This window comes from Vigna radiata, chromosome 9 (assembly GCF_000741045.1).
Source record: "Vigna radiata var. radiata cultivar VC1973A chromosome 9, Vradiata_ver6, whole genome shotgun sequence".
Classification (NCBI taxonomy): Eukaryota; Viridiplantae; Streptophyta; class Magnoliopsida; order Fabales; family Fabaceae; genus Vigna; species Vigna radiata.
The window spans coordinates 119,933-142,970 of NC_028359.1; the positions used below are offsets into that span (position 1 = coordinate 119,933).

At 31.1% G+C, this 23,038-nt stretch overlaps 4 protein-coding genes across 6 annotated transcripts; 2 read left to right on the top strand and 2 right to left on the bottom strand.

Annotated features, from left to right (window-relative positions):
- Positions 1 to 3,600: 3,600 nt before the first annotated feature.
- LOC111242565 lies at positions 3,601 to 6,064 on the bottom strand. Of its 2 annotated transcripts, XM_022786414.1 has the most exons (5): positions 5,703 to 6,064; positions 4,503 to 4,565; positions 4,216 to 4,278; positions 4,056 to 4,124; positions 3,601 to 3,973 (listed from the first exon to the last, which is right to left on the bottom strand). In XM_022786414.1, the coding sequence occupies exons 1-5, from the start codon at positions 5,937 to 5,939 to the stop codon at positions 3,779 to 3,781; spliced, it is 627 nt and encodes a 208-aa protein (XP_022642135.1). In that variant the 5' UTR covers positions 5,940 to 6,064; the 3' UTR covers positions 3,601 to 3,778. The 2 variants fall into 2 exon arrangements, with proteins under 2 accessions (XP_022642135.1, XP_022642136.1); XM_022786415.1 differs by lacking the exon at positions 4,503 to 4,565.
- A 767-nt stretch (positions 6,065 to 6,831) lies between these two features.
- Positions 6,832 to 13,519, top strand: LOC106773513. Its single transcript, XM_014660197.2, has 5 exons — positions 6,832 to 7,686; positions 7,961 to 8,043; positions 8,170 to 8,281; positions 11,843 to 11,895; positions 12,950 to 13,519. The coding sequence occupies exons 1-5, from the start codon at positions 6,933 to 6,935 to the stop codon at positions 13,115 to 13,117; spliced, it is 1,170 nt and encodes a 389-aa protein (XP_014515683.1). The 5' UTR covers positions 6,832 to 6,932; the 3' UTR covers positions 13,118 to 13,519.
- A 1,602-nt stretch (positions 13,520 to 15,121) lies between these two features.
- LOC106773515 (cinnamoyl-CoA reductase 1) lies at positions 15,122 to 19,340 on the top strand. 2 transcript variants are annotated; one of them, XM_022786412.1, is made up of 6 exons: positions 15,122 to 15,299; positions 15,382 to 15,551; positions 17,369 to 17,554; positions 17,746 to 17,911; positions 18,054 to 18,240; positions 19,033 to 19,340. In XM_022786412.1, the coding sequence occupies exons 1-6, from the start codon at positions 15,188 to 15,190 to the stop codon at positions 19,184 to 19,186; spliced, it is 975 nt and encodes a 324-aa protein (XP_022642133.1). In that variant the 5' UTR covers positions 15,122 to 15,187; the 3' UTR covers positions 19,187 to 19,340. The 2 variants fall into 2 exon arrangements, with proteins under 2 accessions (XP_022642133.1, XP_014515685.1); XM_014660199.2 differs by having other exon boundaries at positions 15,123 to 15,299; positions 19,048 to 19,340.
- Positions 19,341 to 20,606: 1,266 nt separating this feature from the next.
- On the bottom strand, positions 20,607 to 23,027 carry LOC106773511 (F-box/LRR-repeat protein 2). The gene has a single exon (XM_014660196.2). It carries the CDS (start codon positions 22,583 to 22,585, stop codon positions 20,915 to 20,917), a length of 1,671 nt encoding a protein of 556 aa, XP_014515682.1. The 5' UTR covers positions 22,586 to 23,027; the 3' UTR covers positions 20,607 to 20,914.
- Positions 23,028 to 23,038: the final 11 nt, after the last annotated feature.

Genomic DNA, 23,038 nt, shown 5'->3' on the forward strand with positions numbered 1-23,038 from the left:
TTGTACTTTATATAGTGGATGTGAAATGATGGAGATCTGCTATTTTGTCGCAAAAAGAAGAGTACAAGTGAGAGTTCTATTCCTGGAGTTGTGAATGGCAGTGGCAGTTGCAGAAGAGAGAAAGTTCTTGAGGTCAGATCGATGGAAGATTCAAAAAATATGGTGCCAGTCTACCACAGCAACACACAACTACGTAGCTTCTTTTTTTTTTATATATATTTTTTTCGAAAAATATAACAAATTAAAATTAATATTTTCGGAAATGTTGTGTAATCTATTGTTTAGCAAAGAAAAGAAAAATAGAGAAAAGAAAAAGTGGAGATTCTTATGATTTTATAGGTTCATTAGCATAGAAAAAAATTAAAGATTTTCTTACCAGAAAGAAATAAAATATATATAAATCACGATGTTAAAAATGTGACACTCGACGTTGAGAAGAGCGGAGAATAATTGTTGATGCAAGAGGTACGAAATGTGAAAAACACAAACAAAGAACGATTTTTAGACAGATTTTCAGTAAAAAGGGTATATAAAAGAATTAAATATACACCGGAATCAAAGACCAATTAATTCTAAAAATATGTGTCCTAGTTCATTTACTATTTTTATTTTATTTGATATCTAGTATCAATACAATTTCTGATTTTGAGGTTCAATTTTTAATATAAAAAATCGTGGTTGTGGTGGTTATAATAGCAAGAGCCATTGGAATTTTTTTTTTATATATCGGAAGAATCCATTTTTGAAGCTAATTCACCAGCTCTATTTGCAATTTCTGTTGGAATCAAATTATCTTCAATACTAGTCAAGGGAATAAACCCCTGTTCTATTGTTTCCATATAAACGATATTCTCATAAGTAAGAGTATGAGTAAAAATACCTCGTTCTCTACTTACTTTTTTCTTCTGACTCTTTCTTTTTTCTTTTTATTGTTTTCGGATATTGGGATGCATCAATTTCAACTTGTTATGAAATAACATTGATAGCCTNTACTCGTGTTCTAGCTCGTCTAAGAGCTAGATTTGCTTCAATTGTTTGTCTCTTGCCTTCAACCTTATTCAAATTAGTTTGTATAGATAGGTATGAAACTGAATGATAACTTAAAGGAATTGATTTGACTACTCATATCAACTTAATTTTTTGGTAACCTAAGCTATAAGAACTCTGTGATTAAACATAAGTTATCGGGGCGTTATATATATATATATATATATATATATATATATATATATATATATATATATATATATATATATATATATATATTACCAAAAAGAATTCTTTATTCAAACGATTTAGATTTTTGTTTGGTTTAGATTTTTTTTTCTTGATAAAATATCTTTTAATCTACGTCTGTGTAAAATACTGTGTAAAATACTGTTTGTTGTTTGGTTTAAATTGACATTCGATTTTGTACTTAATTATATTACATTCGATGTTATAACAAAATTATTGAATGGCAATTAATTAACTATTATATTCATTAAGTTATATTTTATTCTGTAAATTAAAAAGTAGTATTAGTATTTAAAATGGGTTTTATATAAAATGATTTATAATTTTTTATAAAACTTTTATATTAAACAATACATATTATATATTATTAGATGTTTGTGGATGTAAATTTTAAAATATAAAATTATATTAAATATATATATATATATATATATATATATATATATATATATATATATTAAATGAGTATTCATGAAAGAGTTGTTTTGGAACTTGTTTAATTGTGTATGATTAGAGGATTTATAAATTTTACTATAAAGTTTTGTAACTTTGTGTAAAAAAAAAAAGAAATTGCATAATACTTTGTTGAATATTCGTGGATTTAAGTTTTGAGATTTCAAATTACATTAAATTTATATTGTATTTTTATTTTTGTTTTTATTTGTGGATGTGTTTTCACTTTAAGAAATTATTTTTGTTGCTACCAAAATAAAACATAAGTAAAAAGCAGGATTATATAAATCTTTTTAATAGAATAGTAAATAAAATTGATTATTTGACCACCATGTTGAATTCAGTACTTTTGTAAAAGTTTTCACTGCAATCAACTTTTGCTTTACTTTAAACTTGAAGGTAAAATAAATATTTTTTAATATTTTAAAATCAAACATTCACTTATTTAATCATTTTATTTCCTGGATAAGGAACATAGCATAAATTATATCTTCACAATTTAATTTATTTTAATTGCCAATTTCAAAATTATTTTATTTAGAAGGCAGCTTGAAAAAAAAAATCTTTGTTAGTTTAGAATTTTATTGATTAAAATTACTTTGAAGTTATAATTAAAAGTCGTTGTTATAATTTTATTGTTTATAAGGATTGGTTTAAGTTGAATAATGAGAATAGTATTTTATAAGGGATATATAATATATACCATAAAACATGTTTGGTCTTTTCTTTATGGGCTTCTACAGTCAAAATGAAAGAGTACTTAACTTATAAACTAGATGGGTATACTTAGCAAATAGAGAACTTTAGCTATGAGATCGAAAATTATTTAAAGCTTACTCAAGGAAAATTCCACTTATTGAAATTGGAACAATATTAAGCCAATGTAAAAAACTTGAATAGAAACTACAATTCACATGTCTGACATTAATAATACAGATTTAGATATAAATACTTATTTTATACTCGTGTTGTGCTGTGGGAGATCTACTAATACACAAACATAATAATGATGTGTTAATCATAATGATAATTAAAATATGTATCAACTAGAATCACCTATTACTTATGGATATATAAATAAAACTAGTGACACATATAAAATTATCTATACATTAATTATAAAAACAATTAATAGTAATCCTAAAATGTCTTATAATGATGAACTTCAATTAACTTATAGATCAATTATTCATAATAAAATTTACATAATAAAATTAGGATATTTACATAATAAAATTAAAACACTAATTTTAATTAATGTAAGAAGATTGTTATTTAGGTCTTGTTCACTTGAGTGAATTTGAGGAAAAGTAATTGAGTGAATTTGAGAGAATTCGAAGGTAATTTTTGTTGTTTATTTGAGTAAATTTGGAGGTAAATGAAAATGAATTTAAAATTAAATTTTTTAATCTGTCACAATCCTACACTAATTCTCATAAATTTTACTTTCAATTCATTCTCATTTATCTCCAAATTTACTCAAATTAACAGCAAAAATATTACTTTCAAATCCTCTAAAGTGAATAAGGTCTTAGATTTTCATAATCCATTTTCAATTTACATATGAATGAAAATTGTTTTTCCAGCATAAACTTTATTGCATTCAATCCACATTAACATCTCCTAATAGATTCGCTAGATCATTGAATTCATCTATGACAGTGAGATTCAATCTATTCAATACTAAAACATAATTTCAATTTGAAATCAAATAGCAACGGAATACAAAAATATAAAATCCCTGAATCTCACAATTAGAGTTTATCTTGAGTGGAATAAAACCAAATATGGGAACAAAAGGATAATCATAAATCTCACAACACATACTCTAATATCAGATGTAGCGTTATCTGGAATTTGTGAGCAAAGTGGATGAATTATGTACATTGAATGCAATGTATGAAGTTGAAATGAACAATAACTCATAAGAATGATATAAGAGGTAAACAAACTTGGTACAAGAACAAAATTCCTTGAACTATCTTATGTGTATACAACAAGTAACTGCTACTTCTCAGTAAATATCTATGTAAAGAAGAGATTGCCCAGAAGAATATTTGAATAAGAGTATAAATTTCAAGAATACTCCCTATTGGTTAAACCCAACAAATTCTGTGAAATCCTCCACCGGAGCTTCATTCAGATCGGGTAAGAATATTCGAGGTTGCTGGCCACCGCTCTTTCCATCCTCGGAAGCAGCTGATTCGTTCTCAACAATATGATCTTCTGTCCGGTCTATGTTTGATACATCCGTTTCTAAGTAACGCCGAGACAACAACTCCTCCTGTAATGAACCAAGTTGTCATAAACTTCATTTGATGAAAACAACAGCTCTTAAAAGAGGGATAAAGAACAAGAAAGTTTGCCTTTGTTTTCTTTAACCTTTCGCCTTCTGCTCTTCTTCTATCATATTTGAGATATGTGGCTTCTAGCTCCTGCTCAATATTTCAATGAAAAACAAACAATCAGAAACATGTCTGTCTCTATATACATCTCTAAACATTAATTAATACAAGTCCATCTTACGTCTCTTAAATTCTTCCCTTCCTCTTTCTTCTCTTGTTCCACTCGTCGTAGCTGAGAGATAGTCTGAAACCAGGTACAAAATTAAAAAATTAAAATAAAGCATGTATATTTTGGAGATGCAACACACCACAACCTCATAATCATACTCAAACAAGGAGAAAATGTTTCATCTTTTACTCAATATATATATATATATATATATATATATATATATATATATATATATATATATATATATATATATAAAAGACTCGCTTCCACTGATGATTAGCAAAGTTTATACTTACTCTTTTCTTCTTTGAAGAAGAACTTTTACTGTTATCAGGGAAAGTTGCAGTTTTATCCAAAGGCTGCAAAGATACCAAACATAAAAGAGCTTAAACATTCATCACACTATAAAACAAACTCTTAGAAACATGTGGGCACCCAAAGATTAATAACTAGATGAAGCTGAAAATTAGATGTATAGTTTCAAAATTGCATGAGTTTATGTCACATTATGTTATAATTTCAAATTTGTTCAAAGAAACTACTGAAGAAAGAATTTAACTATAAACTAAACTAATTTTGTTTCTGCTTAACATGATGCCAATTAACTACTGCTGTATTATTATTATTACAGATAAATGTGATATTCTATAATCAAATTAACAGCACCTTTTAGTTTTTTTTTTCTGACAGTTTTGGAAAATATTAATTACAACGGATTAAATAAACAGTTTAAGTTTTAAATATTCATTCAATTTGAACTTGCATGAATTAAATTTAATTCTCTTATGGTTAGATTATTATTTTATATTAAAAACTAAAACAGTAAGTAATTACTTTTTTTTTAATTTTTATATATAAATCTAAATTAATTATGATAATTATACAAACATTTAATTGCACTTAATTTTGTGTAGATTTGATTTTGTACTTTCATATTTATGGCTCTGTGCTTCTGCATGAACCCCACAAAGCACTAAGACCCATTAATAAATTATCCAGCACAAAACCACCGTAGAACACGTTACCAGGAAAAGTTGACGTGGAAAACTTGATATTACGAGTGTGCCCCTGACCTTATTATTGAAGCCCGTGCCTAGACATTTAAGACACGTGCATAGTATTTATTTATTTCTGTTTTTAATATTAAAACAATTTTAATTTTAATTAATACTATGAAATCAAATTCCACTTCCTCTTTCTGTAAATAACCTAATAGTTAAAAAACGTGAAAAGGGAAAAGGACAAAAAGGCCATTCGCATTTGATGGCGACGAAAAACCGGGAGAAGAGAACGGAATTTACTGTAGACGTTTCCGGCGGAAGAAGGAGGCCCGATCTGAAGGGTGAGGGTATAATTGTAAATATAAAAAGATGTCAATGGCGGTTGTTTTGTTTGATTGGGAGTGAGAGAAGTAGAAAAGAGAGTGAGAAGCGAGAGACACGGCGATAACCGTAAAAGTAATGGAAACAGAGAAGGAGACGAAGGAGGAGATGCACCTTAGGCTCTGAGGATCGCATTGGTGCGATTGGGCGAGTGGAACCTTCGAAGCCGTCAAGGGAGTTGGTGGGACTGGCACGGGCAGCGGCAGCAGGAAGCCTGGTGGTTCGGCGCTGACGGCACGTCCAGGGGTTGACGGAGGAGAGGTGGTGGCAGCGGAGAAGAAGGAGCTGGTGTGCGACGAGGCTGTCGTCGGCGATGGCCATGGAAACCCACTGGTCGTGGAGCTTGGACATTGGTGACGAGGAGGAGTTGATAGAAAGACTGAATGAAGAAGGAAGGAAGAGTGAAAAGAAAATAGGAAGGGATGGGTTTATATAGTGTTCATGGTTGGTCAGTAGAGTTGACAAACCTAGACCTTTTAAACCATAATTAGCACTAATTAATCATAATAATATTAGTAATTTATTTAATAATAAAAGGAATAAGTTATCTTAGGTGGACTGTGTTTTATTTCTATTTATTTATCAGTTTTCTTAATTTAATAAATAATTGTTAAATTAGTTCCGTTGTTAAATTATTTTAAACTTAATTAATGGATTTATTGTTTAATTTTTAACTTATATAGACAAATATGAATTTTAAATTTTTTAAACCTTTTGTACGTTGTTGTATATTTTGAACTTGATAGTAGTAATAATTTATTTTGAAGGAGCTTTCAAAGGAACAATCACAATGAAAAGTGAGTTTTCCTGCTATTTTTGATTCAAAACATATATCTCCTTAACCATATTAATACGATTATTTAATGAAGTTTTAGAAAATATAATACAAAAAATACATTATAGAGATTGTAAAGTTATTGAAATTAAAATACAATTAAAATCAAATATGTTGCATAAACAATCAACCACTAAATAAATTTTAATATATATACTTAGCGTTGAACTATTAATTTAAACAAAACATATATTTTCTTTCAAAGAATATAATAAATATTATATTGAAACTATATCAACAAAAGTAAATACAAAATATAGATAAATATTATAATTTATTTATTTAATTTGATTTTTTTAAATCAACCAAGGTCTATTTTCTTTCCAACAATTATATCAATTTTCAGCGTTTCTAAATATACCGTGAATTAAATTAGTCTAAAAGTATTTTATATTCTTCAAAAACTAAGATTTTAAAGTAAAATTAAAATTAAAATTAAGATTTTACTTGACAGTCACCGTGACTCAAACTAAAACCCTAACAAAGCCTCTGTAGTGCAATCTTCTGCCATGGCCCTTCTTCTCCGTCTCAATCGTCGGAGGGCAACCAGCTCTCGCACNCTCTTCTTCTCGACTTCGAATTCCGATTCTAACTCCGGCTCCAACTCTCCCTTCTCTTCCCTTTTNAGAGAGGTAAGGGAAAATCTCAAACAACCCNCATCCCCTTCCTCAAACCCTCGCTCACAACCACTCTTCGCAAACGAGATCCGAAAAAACCTCAGCGAGTTCCGCGCCAAGACCGCTCCTCCTCCGCCCGGCCACCCGTCGCAGCAGCAGCAGCAGCAATTTTCGTTCCAGCAAATCTACCAGCGCCAGAACGCGCAGGGGAATCCCCCCAGATCGGGAGAACCGCCCTCCCTCAGAATGGATACCATTCGCGAGAGCCTGCGGAACTTTTCTGGTGCCCAAAACTCGCCGTGGCAGGGCCGTCCTGGGATGATCGGCGGCACGAACGCCTTGCCGCAGGACATTTTCGGGAAAGAGATGAGGAAAGAGGGTACGCAGTCGAAGACGATGTTTTCGGCGGGGTTCTTGAAGACTTACAGCGTGGAGGATTTGGGGAAGAAATTGAGAAAGCTGAGGCCGGAGGGAAAGGAAAAGGGTTGGTTTTCAGTGAGGGAGTTGAATGAGAGGTTGGTGAGGTTGAGGAAGATGGAGGAGGAGCAAGCCCGTTCCAATATCCATGATTCTACTATTGGCGCAATAAGGGAATGTCTCGTTGAGATTAATCAAGAGCAAAATAATGCCGCGAAGAAAGCTTCAGGTCAGTAACTACTTCAACAAAATCTTCTTCTTGTCGTTTTTTTAACCTAGACTAATTCAAATCTAGACTAATTTAGAATTACACGGTAAACAGCAAAAAAAATGCTTAATATAAGCATAAAACGGAGAAAACAGTAAATTAGTCTAGATTTGAATTTGTTTATATGAGCATAAAGAGTTGATATTGAATTTGTTTATATTTGTTATGCGAAAAATTAGTCTAGATTTGAATTAAAAGAGCTGATTAACTGTTTTTATGTGTGTGCGTTTTCCAGCACAGGGACTTAGCATATTGAACCATTTGAGTGGGACTCCAACCTTCTCTCTGGAACCTCCTAAACCCCATCTTGTTGAAAAGGTAATTATTTTTACATTTTACATGTTTTGCTTATATTTGTTTGTGTCAACCTTCGTTTCATTCTATCCACAACCTGTTATAGTGTTTTTGTTTTGATGTCCTAATATTGTCACTGTTTATTTCCAGTACTTTCATCCGGATAACATGTCCTCCGCTGAGAAGATGAAAGTTGAGCTTGCGAAGGTTAGGGATGAGTTTAAAATGTCGGAGTCGGACTGCGGTTCTGCGCGTGTTCAAAGTAAGGGGAATTGCTCATTACTGATTTGTGAAGTCTTTGTTTGATGAAAAAGATATGGAAGGAAGGGATTAGTTTTGCTTTGCTTGTTTATTTGCAATATTGGTCTTCGTGAAAATTGAGGTTGCTGATCCTTATGAGAATGTTTGTGAGATCCCAAAATTTTATTAATAGATATTTTTATTCTTTCACAAGTGAGATATAATCAGTTAGTAAGAATTTATTATTGTAAGTTAGTAATATAGTGTTCAGGTATATTTTTTTTATTCAGTCTGCAGGATATGTATTGAAATTTTATTGTCAGAATTCACATTCAATACAGTATATATATTTTTCAGTACAATTAATCCTTGTTTTTGGTTAAGGAAAACTGAAGCCTCTTGTTAATTTTTCTTTCTTAACGTGTTTTGTATTCTTTTCCCCACACATTTTCATTGGTTTCCCCTTTCCACGATAGTATCCTTGACTGATTGAGGTTGGACACCAAATTTATCTTCATGTGACTAATGGGACAAAACATACAAAACTTGAAAATGAAGGCTACGGAGACTGTAAGCGGGAATTAAGGAAGAGTCTCCTTGATTTAGGAACCGTCCAACATTAAGGCTGCCGATTTTCAATGATAAAACCTGGGCTTTTCCCTTAATGAAGGGAAACGAAAAAGTATGAGGGGCGTGAGATTGAGATAAAAGATGTGAATGTACAGGTTAGAGAAGCTGGAAAAACTTAGTAGATCTAGATGTTTGGAGACACCTTAGACCATATAAATGAGTTGGAGCTGCTGGAGTTGAGGTAAGGGAGCTAATTCATGCATACCTTGTGATGCTTTGCTTGGAATGGTTGATGTATGTTGATCCCTGTGATTGACTTGTGTTTCTATCTTACCTTACCTTACGAATGTTAGAACTTCCTATATGCCTTGTAAATCTGAGTTAGAAGGAAAAGAGATCTTGGTTACAACGTTCCTCTAAAATTTTCGGAAGCTTGACTATTCTGATTTGCAGTAGTGTTGGTACTAGTGTATTTCTTTTTAAAAGATGTTGTCCCACCTTGCCAAAATGGTGGTTCAGCCTTTTCAGTAAATTTTCAGATTTCTTTTACTATTTTAGTGTATTTTAATGCTTGGACATGGTGCTTGGCAAAAAAAAAAAAAACTGATGGAAGGTATAGATTGAAATTACCAAATTGTTATGTTATGATACCATAACTTTCCTCTAACATTAACGGGAACCATACATAAGAGTGGAGCAGCTCATGTCTGATGTGAAATTTCTATTTTTGTGTAGCTTTTTATCACTTCCATGAGTTTAGTTGATACAAATGACTTTTATGAAAATTATTATACACGGTAGGACACCTGGTATATTTCCTTTCTAAGATTTTGGATAGACCTTTGTTTACTTGATACAAGATAGAACTTTTACTCCCATATATATAATACTCTGAATATGTTTTGGAAGGTTACAAGTTGATTCTGGATCTTGCAAATGTTATGTGTTATATTTCCAGTTGGGTATCTATCTATGATTATTATGAAAATAATTTGATAAAATGGGAAACAGGAATACTTTAGTTTTGGTTATGAATAAGGAAATAATTGGTGATATGGTTGTGCAGAATGGTATTGGGTATCAATAGTTGAAAGGATTATGAACTGGAACATTGAAGTATGCTCTGTTGGGTTACATGTTTGAATGAAAACTATTTTGTTGGTCTGGAAATGTTATGACGCTAATTAGAGCGAACATGGGTTGTATGGATTATTTTGATTTAGTAGCTATTGATTTGAGTTGTTTTATTATAATTTAGAAAAGTGGTTGGAGATAGATTTATGGTAAACGGGAAGTAACAAATGTAAATTATGATTGAGAAATATTAAGATAAGGGTCTAAAATTGAACTGGATGATACCTAGCAAAGTATGGAGTTGTGTTCTATGCATGAAATTTTAGAATGTTTAGGGCCATGCTACGTTAAGATGTGTATGGTAAGGAATAAATGTTAAGATGTAAATATTGTGAACTTAACAGCAAGAATTAGCTTATGGAAGATAATTCTTTAAAAGTGAATATATTCTGCAGAACGGAAGGGTATAATTGGAGGATTCTATTTGTTAAAGCTGAAATATCCTATTCTCACTGCATTTTGATATGTTTCTTTATAGATATAGGTGTACCTGTGTTGGTTGTATGAATTGTGTTAAGTTCTAAATGATTCCTGACTTGTAATATAGTATAATATGTGTGGAAGTTGGTGATTTCATATTCTGACCGTAAGCTATTCTATTAGGCTATAAATTAATTTAAAGAGAATTATATTAGATTAGAAATGTTCGTATGAGCCGGGTTGATTGGAATCTTTTACAGATTATCAAATTGGAAGAACTTTTAGGGGTAGTATACTGCATGATATATTAAGTCTGGAAACATTGGAAATAATATATATAATATATATAGTGTTATAAATTAGAATAAATTGGTAATATGTTTGAATTGATATCATTTTGTTTGGTCTGAATATTGTGGCACATTAATGTAAATGGCATGATTCTTTTTCTGATAGTCTGAATATTGGTCTGCATAAATAGGTATGTTGGATCAGTTGAGGTTTTGGAATGGTAACTAATAAAGATTATTTGTAGTTATTCTGCAGTATTGAATTATATAGGTATCCTTTATTTGATTCACTTGAAGATATTTTTAATGTTTTCTTAGGTATGTTAAGTGGTAAATTAAGTTGAAGTGAATTGAAAAATAATAGAAGCTGGTACAGAGTTTGCTTGTATAAAAAAAAGAATTGGTTTAGAAAGATCACTTAATATAGAATACGTATAAAAAGAATGACCTTGATAAGGTAAATAAATCAATTATTAACTTATTTGGTTATTTTATGAACTAATTTGTTGAATTACAAAAATAGTTGATAAGTATATGTTAAAGTTGTTTATTTTAGAAATTTTAATTTGTAAGTTATAAATTAGCTTATAAGCGATAACTTATTTAGTTTTTTTTTTTTGTTTCGTTATCTCTCACATTTTAATGTGTTTTGTTTATATGTGTATATGCTTGTGCGATGAACGTATTATGTATATTATCCGAGAGCTCAGATAAGAGTGCAGTGCAGATGATTTTGGAGCAACTAATGGACGAGAGAGGGGAAATGTGATGGGAGTTTTATTTTAGTGTCAATAACATTCTTAATCATTATTTTCAATCTTGTTTCAAATTGAACTTTTATTTAATGAGTAAACTTTTAAAACTTTTATATTTTATTGACGTTAGATGACACTTTACATTACATGCATATGTAATGTATGGTTGTAAATTGTTTTGTAGTCGTATATTTTCATATTTAATCACTGTGTTGTAAACATCAAATAGCCATGATGTGGAATATGAAAGTAGTTTCTTTTATACCTTTCTGCTCGATTAAAATAGAATAATCCTATTTATGATTTGTGAAAATTTTAAATTTTTGCACGTTTTTATGAAATACAAATTAAGGGTGTTACAATGTTGATAGGCACTTGTTAGGGAATTAATACTGTCCCTTTGATGTTATGCAGTTGCCCAACTCACAACTAAGATCAAGCATCTATCCGCAGTCCTACACAAGAAGGTGAGTTGTCCCTTCATATTCCATTTTTTTTAATATACTCTTGTGTTTGTGACCAGTGACTAGAATACTCTTCATTAGAAAATTTGTAGAAGTTGTTATCTGTGGTTGTATATACATTATTAACGGACATTGTTGCTTAATTTATGGAGGACATTTTAATTGTGGCATCTACTTCTTGCAAATCTAGTTTGAAATTCAAGGAATTCCTCCAATTTCTTTTGTTAGTGTTCTGTGTTCATAGAATGTAAGATTTGTTTTTTTTTTTTTAAAAAAAAAAACTGATTTAAAATTTTATTCCAACTGTATGATTAATTGAATGCTTTCTTTATTAGGAAGGAGCAGATTTTTGAAAACTCATCATAAAGTGTCAGGACTTTTATTTTATTACACTCTACTATGCAATGAGATAGCCATATGATCTTTTAGTACTGTTACACAGAAAAACACACCAATCATTGAAGACGTTAGTTGGTTGTTCTGTTATTTAGTCAGAACTTTGACTTGCATTATAATTATTTACTAACAAGTGATTTAACTCTAGTTTGCCTGGCTTGGAGCATTACACTTTCAGTAGCAGATGATTTAAGACTGAGATTAGCTAGCTTCCCTGCCATTTTTTTTAGATATTCAGAGTTGTAGTTTCATCTATGCGAGTGTTTCAGTTGTTTAACATGGGGACAATTTGATTTTAGCTTTATTTGATTTCTAGAGCAGGTCAAATATACTGAACGTTGTTATAACTTTTCTTAATAAAATCTTGGATATGGCCGTAGACAGGATTTTGGATTGGTGACTGTACTCTCATTGTGTTTTTTTGTTTCATCTTGCTGTTGTTTATGTCAGTTGACCAGCCTATGCTATATATTATGGAAGTTATTACCCTTTATAACCAGTTCATATTTACTTTGTGAACGTAACTAATCAGACTTATTCTATACAATGTGACCCTGTCATTTTAATAAAAGGTCCATTTAATCCGATGTAAATATAGAGTAGTATATATATATATATATATACACTCTTCTCTGACTCTATTCATTCCATGGTGCTTTAGGATGTTCATTCTCGTAAAGGATTGATAGCAATGGTTCAGAGGAGAAAAAGATTACTGAAATACCTCAGAAGAACTGATTGGGATTCCTATTGCTTTGTTATCTCTAAGCTGGGTCTTCGTGATAATCCTGAGCATAGCTATAGATCTCGAACTAGTATGGCAACTTAATGGTGGTCAGATTAGATGAAAGAAACCCCAACGTGAAAAAATTGGAAAGAAAACCAGCCGCATGATGAAAAGTCGTCTGGGTTGTGCATTTTTATTGGGGTCAGTCAGGTGTGAACCAAACTGCTCAAGTGGCTGAATCACTGGTTTTCAGGTCTGGTTTTTACAACTACAATCCTCACATCAATTACTGATGCAATTTGTTATTCCAAATTTATTTGTGTATGAGGAGATCAATATTCTGATCAGCCCCTTCAATTATTTTATACCAGCCTTGGATGGATTTTTGTTTTGTACAATAGTGGCAATAAGCTTTGGACCTATAATCTTGTGCACACTACTCAAAATCACCTACCATAACCTAGAACCTTTGGGTGAATTTAAGCTAAAGTATTATTTTGACCACTCACAACTTGTCTCTTATTTACTTGCAATTCCTTAAGTTTGAAATATTATCACATTTTCTGAGATGTAAACCTTTTAGGGGCCTTACTATCTCGATCTCATCTTTTGGATTTGTCTCTTATGTTTACATTGGTGATCGAATTACCACCAGATAACGATTTAGAACTGTATTGAATGAATTGTGATGAAGTGAGTTATACCTTTTTAATTTTCACATTATTTTTTTATAACCATAATAAGTTAAATTTACAATGACAAAATAATTATTCTATAATTTAAGAACTTAGTTACACAAAATGCGTCTTAAATGGAGTGGAATAATAAAATATAATAGATCATAATCTTTTTTTTTTATATTTTATTATTATTATTTTTTTTACAAATATAAATTAGTAAAACAGTTTTTGTTCCACTCCATTATTCTCTTTTCCATTATCTACTACCTATTTAAACTTAAACATACAGGAAGAGTCCAAGATGTTGGAGCCAAGTTTCGTATCTTTACATTTTTATCACTGAAGGGCTTGACCCAAGCAAGATTATATAAAATGCTTTATTTATCACTGAAGGGCTTAGCATGTTTTATTTTTTATGCTCAAATCAACATCTAGTAAATTACACTACAAGAATAGGTTATTAAACTATTTTATAAATTTTCGGTTTAATCAATATTCATACTGAGAGTTGAATAATAATCAGATAAATTTGACGATAAGGTTATATAATACATTGTGTTATTTTTCTACTTTGTTGGGTGCAAATAAAATATGCACTCTATATTTCTGTTGTAGTTCTTAAAAACAATTTTTGTCGAAGATATCAATATTTACTTTGCGTAATTTTGCCTATTATTTTTTGTTGTTTAAGATTATTATTCATTATTAGAAATTCATAAAATGTATTAAAAGTAAAATAGATTAATTTCAGTATAACGGGATATACTACACCTACATGTCGAACCTAATGGGCTACCGATATGGACCTAATCTGAAAATGGACAGGGACGCGGACGGTGATATTTTGAAAGGGAAATGATACATAGACAATCTTTTTTTGACAATATTTGAACATCATCATATGTGTCATTGTGTGATTGGTCCAAATGACACAATGACACCACCATGGACCAATCACACAATGACATGTATGATGATGTTCAAATGTTGTCAAGAAAATGTTTGTCTAAGTATCTTTATCCATTTTGAAAACTTTTTTAATAAATTTTTATAACAAAATACGTGTTATCATTATTTTATTAATCTATTTTAATTTATATTTAAAAAATATTTGAAAAGATTCATTGTTTATGAATACATTATCAAAAGATTGTAAAAAAAGTTTTAAATTTTTTTTTCAAATAAGATAAAAGAGTAATAATATCATGATATACTTTTACATTCATTTGACACGTAATATAATAATAAAATGTTCTAAAAATAAATTTTATAGTTTTTCAAAAGAGAAAAAAGTAAATAAAGATATTGTTAAATGAATGTAAAAAATTTAGGTGTTTCGTAATAATATTTTTCAAATAAAAAGATTGCATTGACTTGTCGCTTTCCATTAATAACAACCGGTTGAACATATCATAATCTTAAGATAAACATACAATAACAAAAGAAAAAAGGGGGGTACGAAATTAGAACGTGGGAGAAGGTGAAGAGATAAATGGCAGCAAAGACGGTGTGCGTGACTGGTGCTGGAGGATTCGTGGCGTCTTGGCTTGTTAAGCTTCTTCTCTCCAAAGGTTACAATGTCCATGGAACAGTGAGACAACCCGGTTCGTTACGTTTTACTTGATTTCTTATTGTTTGGATTGCATTGATATTAGAGTGAAGATTGAGAGAAGCAGTTATGAGCAGGTAGTGAGAAATATGAGCACTTACTGAAACTGGAGGGAGCTTCTGAAAACCTCACACTCTTCAAGGCAGATCTCTTGAATTACGAGTCTATTCTCTCAGCAATTGCTGGATGCACTGCGGTTTTTCATGTCGCAAGTCCTGTACCCTCAACCATTGTTCCCAACCCTCAGGCAAGCCTAATCATCTACTTCTTCAACGTCCATTCTTCCTTTTTATGTAAATGTGTGTTTTCAATATTTTATTTCGCTCTCATTTTGCTTTCGTCCTCACAACACATCAACTGGTTGAGGATTTTGTTTATGAATGTGAAATTCCTGTGGATGTTAATCCAAATCCATCTTTCCTTTAAGAAAAAATAATTTTCATGATTATAATTTGGTTTGATAACATATAAAATTCAGGATATTATATATAAAGTATGTGAACATTTGAAAAAAATTCAAGAAGATAGTAGGAAGGAGAAAAAAAAAATTAATATAAAACATCTTTATATGAAACTGTAATAAAATTTATTGTAAAATATTTTATATGAAATCTCTATATATAGGTGAATAAATGTATTAAATATCATGTAATTAGTATCGTATAAAATATTAATTGACAAAATACACTCTTTCAATAGATATATACACGTTTTTTTTTAATGTAATTCAGTTTTATAATTACTAGCACTAAAGATAAAATGTTTGATACCAATATAATCTATTATACTTACTTTTAAATAATGTTATGTGTTGTAAGTATTTGGTTTATTTCGATAATAAAATGAAAATATTCTATACTTTTTGTTTCATGTTTTCTTTTTCAACTCTTGATAAACATAAAATATTTTCAAAACAATAAACTACTGCTAGTCTGAGCTAACTAATTAAATTTTTTAATGTTTAGCAAATAGCCATGTTACTTTCATATTCATTCATACAGTGTACTAAAATTATAATAATTGATATATTTTAATACTAAACTTTTAAAGAATACACTATTTTCTCTTATTAAAACGTGAACTACACTCACATTCACTCTTCAAACATTCTATATAACTTATCAAAAAAATATGTACTAAAAATAAAAATAAAAAACATGCTTTTTATGATGATAATCAATTACAAATTTTAAAAACATAGAGATTTTTATTATACACAATATTATTAAATAATTACACAATATTATTATTATTATTATTATTATTATTATATATATATATATATATATATATATATATATATATATAATATAATAATATTGTATCAAACCAATCTAGATTTTTGTTCATGCCCATCTTGACTTGTATATTTGGAATTTCGTTGCTTAATAGTGAGTTTAGTCAAGGTTATTAACCAAAGTCAGACTTTGGCGAGAGTAAATGTTTAGTGAGTGACACGATTGAAACATTTTTCAAGTCATGGCACCAGTGTTGTTGATTTGTTATTTCTAAAATTCATGCAGTTGCTAAATTAATAATTTCACGATAGAAAGTTCCGTATCTGGTACAAAAATGAATATTTTATACATATGGAAAGGGGTGGATTTACTTAGATCCTATTTGAATTCAGTTTGATCCTATCACTAGGGCGAGCTTGAAGAAGTGCAAGTTTCAAGGAAGATGCATTTTAAATCACGATGTTAAATAATTCTTTCCGTTGGTCACCATGATGGTGCTTGAAGTGCTTTCTCAAACTTCTTCGAGTGAGTGTTTAGATCAAAGGGAATTTGATTAGAACTTGAATATTTCTCATTCGTGTATTTAGGATATTTGTTCTCATATCACTATATGAAGTAGAAATATCTTCCAAGACACTTTAAATTGAAGGCATTATCATGGAGTTAATATCATGTTCATGATCTTATCTGATTTCAATCCTTGGGTTGGGATTACATCTCGGTTGATTTCCTTCATAATGATTTAGGATAATGTAATAAGGTGTACAATTGAAACCATAGCTTTTTTCTTTGGATTGCTGATATTATCAGACAATTGATTCTTCAGGTAGAAGTGATTGAACCTGCTGTGCAAGGAACCACTAACGTACTTCAAGCTTGTCTTGAAACTAAAGTACAACGAGTTGTCTATGTGTCATCGGTGACTGCTATTGGCATTGGCCCAAATATACCTAAAGATAAAGTGATTGATGAGTCCTATTGGTCTGATAAAGATTACTGCAAAAAAACTCAGGTCTGTAAACTTAATACAAGTGTGCTTATGATGTGGATTTGTCATTAGTCTTATTCTATGATGGTAGTAGCATTGTCTTTGATTGGGGTATGCAGTATACTGTTTTATTTTGGTTAAGTTGCAAAATGTGTTTAGTTTCAGTCATCGAGAATGGTTATGGTAATGTAACTAATATCTCACGTATGATCTAGAACTGGTACTGTTATTCAAAGACAGAGGCAGAGGAGCAGGCCCTGGACTTTGGAAAAAGAACTGGCCTTGATGTGGTAAGCATTTGTCCTTCCATTGTGTGGGGGCCAATTTTGCAGTCAACCACTGTCAATGCTAGTAGCTTGGTTCTCCCCAAACTTTTGAAAGGTGCCTACTATTGCCTTGTCAAATTATCGTTATATATATGTGTGTGTGTGTGACTTACTCTTAAGAGTTAGAATAACATAGTTATCCAATAACAGAGAATCATGTTATTGGTGTTTTTTTTCTGGTTTGTCTGAAATTGAAGGTGGTGACTCATTTGAAAATAAGACCCGTTGGATAGTCGATGTACGGGATGTAGTTGATGCAATACTTTTGGTGTACGAGAAGCCTGAGGCAGAGCAGAGATACATATGCACTGCACACACCATCAAAACACGGGATTTGGTAGAGAAACTGAAGAGTATATATCCAAGCTACAAGTACCCTTCCAAGTAAGATTCACTTTCTCTTGATTTATAATTCGAAGGAAAGTTGTAGTAATAAGCCAAGTATCAACCTAAACACCCTTTTTTTGGATTTGATGCACCTGTATTGAAATCTTATTATTCTGATCCAGGCTGCTGATTCTTGTGTTTGACCTGAATTATTAATTTATTATTGAAATTTCTTATTTTATCGGTACACACAAATCATTTAAAATAATATTCAAACATGAGATATGCAAGCTATAAGTGAGGGATTTATTTTTGAGAGAAAACTAAAGGATAAATAATAGCAACAGAACATTTGTATCAGATGATCTGATACTGGATTAAATTTTTTTGGAATCCAAAATGGATGTTTGTTTGTTTTAGTATGCCTACAAGAATCTCACCCACTAGAGTGAGTGCGCTGTTGTTTTGCTTACATTCTTCAACTGAAAAAAAGTCATTAATTACTAAGGAGTACATGTACGTACATGTAAAGTAGGTTATTTTGTTAAGCCAGTTGTCGTGAGTATAAATACTTGTACTGTCAAATTGTTTCGATCAATGAGAAAGACAATGAAATATTTTTAGTAATGTTGCAACTATTATAGGTTTGCAACTTTATCCTGAAAAAATTGGAGGACTTGCAGTCTTGTTGTAGAAAAATTGTTAGGAAAATCAATCCAAATTTCCAAACAATTAATGAAAGTAGTGCAAGCTTTGGAGAATTCACTACCTAGGTTAGGATATTGTGATTGTAAGACGATAGAAAACTGTTTTCATGTACTATGTTTTTGTTACATGCTTAACTACAAGCTTCATTGCCGGCAGCTTCACTGAGGTGGATGATTACTTAAGGTTCAGCTCAGAGAAACTGGAAAGGTTGGGTTGGAAATACAGGTCGCTGGAGGAAACACTCATTGATTCTGTCGAGAGCTATCGAGAGGCTGGGCTCCTGCAATTCGAATAAATTTCACTTTTCTTTCTTTTTATGTATCCATTGCTGTGGATTATCACTGTACTGCACAAGTTTGTGAGACAAGTCTGAGGAACTATCAGTTTCAATATTTGAAAAGGTGAAATTAACAAAATAAAACATTTATGGGCAAACACTATTATAAGTATCGTTTGTTTTCTGAGTTGACCAACTTTCACAGTTTTATTTTAAAAGGATATTTTGATGAGCTAATGAAAAATGGTACTGTAAATTATTTTGATATGGACATTGGACAGATAGACTTGTCAATTGCATTTACGTAGATGTAATAGATAGTAAGATTTATATGACTTTTCCTCACTTTTATATATTTTTTTCTTTTTATTTTTATAGCACATGATATGTTGTAAATGATTAATATAATTTGGAATCTCACTCAAATTGAAATTACATGTTATATATAAAGTTGTTTCTTTACATACTTTTTTTATCTTTTAAAAAAAGACTAATAGAAAATAAAAAGGAAAGGGACATGTGGACCATGTTTTTTACAATTGTTTTTTACACTGTGACGTGTCAAAACATTGGTCCAGATGTAATTGTTTTTCAATTAATTTTTTATGACGTGGAATTAAGATTTGTAGTGGTAGTAGCGAGGGTTTGAAAATTTCGTTTTTTCAAAACTATTTCTTCCCAAAATCTAGCTTTTGAAACCCTCTCTGCATTCCAAAAACCTTCCTCCTGTTCTAATTGATTTCTGCTTTCTTTGCTTTGTGTTGGTTGTTTGGTCTTCGGTTTCTTGGTTGGTTTTCTTTGGGATGATGATATTTTGACAATATTTTTTTATAACGGAATAAATGTCATTATTTTATTGGTTTATTTGAATTTAAGTTTAAAAAATATTTAAAAAAGACTAATTACAAACTACCACTTATATCTTGTCAAAAATTTGTTAAAAAAATGTTGTTAAAAAGACTTTTTCCTTTTCTTTATTCATCTTCTTCCTAAATGCGAGTCGGAACATTCCTCCTTAACGACAGTTAGAATCATTGAAAAGCAAGAACTCGAAATAGCAAATTCATTCAATTTAGAATACTACAATTAATCTCAAAATACGAAAGCAATATTTTTTAACCTATAAAAACAACAAAGGTATGAGCAAAATAACAAGAAAAAAAAAATCAAAACAGAAAATGAAACTAAAATCGACAATGATGTAGCTATTCTAGCAACTAAAAACAACAAATGTGTGTTGATAAATTTATCAACACACTTATGTAAGATCATCTCATGACTGATTGAGAATAAATTTATCAACACACTTAAAATTCAAAAACAAAATCTAATATAATTTTGATTATTTTCATCGTATTAGTAGTTACGTAATATTACATAATAATATAATATTATTTTTCTTCTCAAAAACAACAAATTCATAAATGTTCCTCAAATTTTTCCTCAAACACGAAATATCAACATACAAAAAAATTCACACACAACACAGCTACGATTTCCAACTTATCATAAAAATGCTATTAACGGTGCAATGCTATTTTAACAATAAACTCCCATAAAGCTTTTTTTTTTTTTCCATCAAATCATCCATCTTATTCTACATATTTTGGTCTCTTCTCTTTACTTTTTCTTTTCCTTTGTTGTGGAATGTGTTGTTAAAATAGCACTACCCTTAACACACATGATTCTTAACACACTACCAACCAAGACGGTGTCCACATCTCAATGATTTTCCTCAACTTCATATCAGTAATAAGCACCAACATCAGTAGGTGTGACTATTATTCTCAATGATGGTTTTGAAAACTCCAACCAAGCAACAAAATCATCACTCACCAACCTACAATTCTTCAGATTCAACTCCTTCAATGTCTTGCAGTTTTCTACTACTTCTCTAACACCCTTTGCTGTAACACGCCAGCAACTCTGAATGTCCAGAAGTAGCAGTCCATCACACCTTCTTGAAATTACTGAGAGAGTTTCATCCTCAATTTTTGACCCTGACAACTTCAACACCTTCAGGTTCGAAACTTCAAAGTCTATATCAAACACTTTCATTCCTGTATTAGCCAGGTTCAAATGCCTTATCTCACTGCATCTCTTCAAAACCTCAACAACACCTTCACCAGAAACACCCTCACAACCGAATAAGTCAAGAAGCTGCAAACTGGGGCAAATGGAAACAAATTTTACCAAACTTGCATCACTCAGCAAAACATTATCACCCAAAAACACTTTTTTCACTTCATGGTTGACAGAAAAATCCCTCATTGAATCTTCTTCCCCTTCCACCCCAAGATATGTCCTTTCCATTTTGATCTCACTGAGCAAAGGACAGTTTCTTGTGAGAATGAAAAATGTTGAATTTGTCAGCTGGCAACAACCACTGAGGTTTATAGTGGTTAGGCTAAGAAGAAATACAGATAACTTGCTGATACATTGATCAGTTAAAAAATCAACTTTCCGAAGATCCAAGCATTGAACAGATTGGCATTTGGATAACACATAAGAGATTCCTGAAAATGTACAATTGCAACAGTCTTGGAGGATAAGCTTCTTTAGCAGAAGACCTGCACCTTCTGCAACCGCAAAGAGAAACTCATCCGAGATAACAGAATTGGACAAATCAATAGCATTTAACCTTTTCAATGTCCTGAATGAATCGATCAAATTCAAGTCAATGGGGGTGAGTGTTAAACCAGGTCCATGTATTCTTTTCTTTTCAATGTTAAAGGCAATGGAGCTCAAACCGGGTCTGAGGCGGATCGCAGAGGCAATGCCTGTTTGAGTGATCTTAAAACAGATGAAGAATGAAATCTCTTCCAATGACAAACAGTTTTGGCAAAGGGAGAACAATGATTTATCAGTGATCAAATGATTACCAGAGATATTAATCTTGCGAAGATGCTCAAGCATAGAAGACAGCCTTAGAACCCCAAAATCAGATGCTTGAGAATTCAATGGGAAGCTTATGTCAAGCTTTTCAAGCAATGGGAAACAATAAGCTATGATTACCAGATGACTATCACGAAGAGAGCCAATGTTTGAGCAGATCAGAACCCTCAAATTTTTCATGTTTGAGCCAAGTTCTCGCAAGCCATCAACAGGAAGTGTTCTCTGGTTGGATAGATTAATCAAATCAAGCTCCAACCCAGATTGTGAAATTTGACGAAGCAAGCCTTCATGGTGGCCATTCAAGAGACTCAGGTCTAAGATTTTGAGCCTTGGAAATCTAAGGAACAACCGAGGAAGAAGTGGAATGGTTGGATCATACACTGTGAGAGAAAAGTGAAGCCTATTTGTAATGGCAAGAAACTGCTTGCAAACCAGAGATAGAGACTCCAAATGATGATGACCAAGGCCAAGGAATCTGAAGACTGATTCCCAACATTCTTCAGGAAAATCTTTCACAGTCATGTTTACCAGAACAAGATTAAGATGGAGGAAGGATTGAAGTGATCATGAAATCAGATATGATTAATCAGAGGCTATTTATTTAGCAAGTTTTGGAGGTGTTAAAAAGTGGTGAGGATTTGGTAATCAAGGTGACGAAAGGAAGCTCTTGATTCAAAAAGAAGGGTCCTTCTTTTTTGTATTTGACTGGTGCTGGTCCTAATCATGAAGCTCCACAAAGTCTTTTGCTTCTTTGGCTGGCATGTTATGGTGATCTGTAGCTTTCACTTTTGAGGCTTTTACTTTTCATACATATATTTTCATTTGGGTCAGTCAGTCTTCACATTTTTCATAGGAAGAACAGTCTGGTCTTACTGTTAGACTAAGATTAACAGCCAACAAAGATGAAAATACCATTCATCAAACATTTAGACTGCATTATGCTGTGTGAAGAGTTAAAAAAAATCACTGTCTTAT

What these genes read in the sequence shown, in the direction of transcription:
- LOC111242565 (XM_022786414.1), bottom strand. Translation starts at nt 5,939, where the DNA reads ATGTCCAAGCTCCACGACCAGTGGGTTTCCATGGCCATCGCCGACGAC. An exon ending in TGCGATCCTCAGAGCCTAAG is followed by an intron (nt 4,566 to 5,702) that starts GTGCATCTCCTC and finishes GTATCTTTGCAG; the next exon opens with CCTTTGGATAAAACTGCAAC. An exon ending in AAGGGAAGAATTTAAGAGAC is followed by an intron (nt 4,125 to 4,215) that starts GTAAGATGGACT and finishes AATATTGAGCAG; the next exon opens with GAGCTAGAAGCCACATATCT.
- LOC106773515 (XM_022786412.1), top strand. Translation starts at nt 15,188, where the DNA reads ATGGCAGCAAAGACGGTGTGCGTGACTGGTGCTGGAGGATTCGTGGCG. An exon ending in CCATTGTTCCCAACCCTCAG is followed by an intron (nt 15,552 to 17,368) that starts GCAAGCCTAATC and finishes TTGATTCTTCAG; the next exon opens with GTAGAAGTGATTGAACCTGC. An exon ending in TCTCCCCAAACTTTTGAAAG is followed by an intron (nt 17,912 to 18,053) that starts GTGCCTACTATT and finishes CTGAAATTGAAG; the next exon opens with GTGGTGACTCATTTGAAAAT.
- LOC106773511 (XM_014660196.2), bottom strand. Translation starts at nt 22,585, where the DNA reads ATGACTGTGAAAGATTTTCCTGAAGAATGTTGGGAATCAGTCTTCAGA.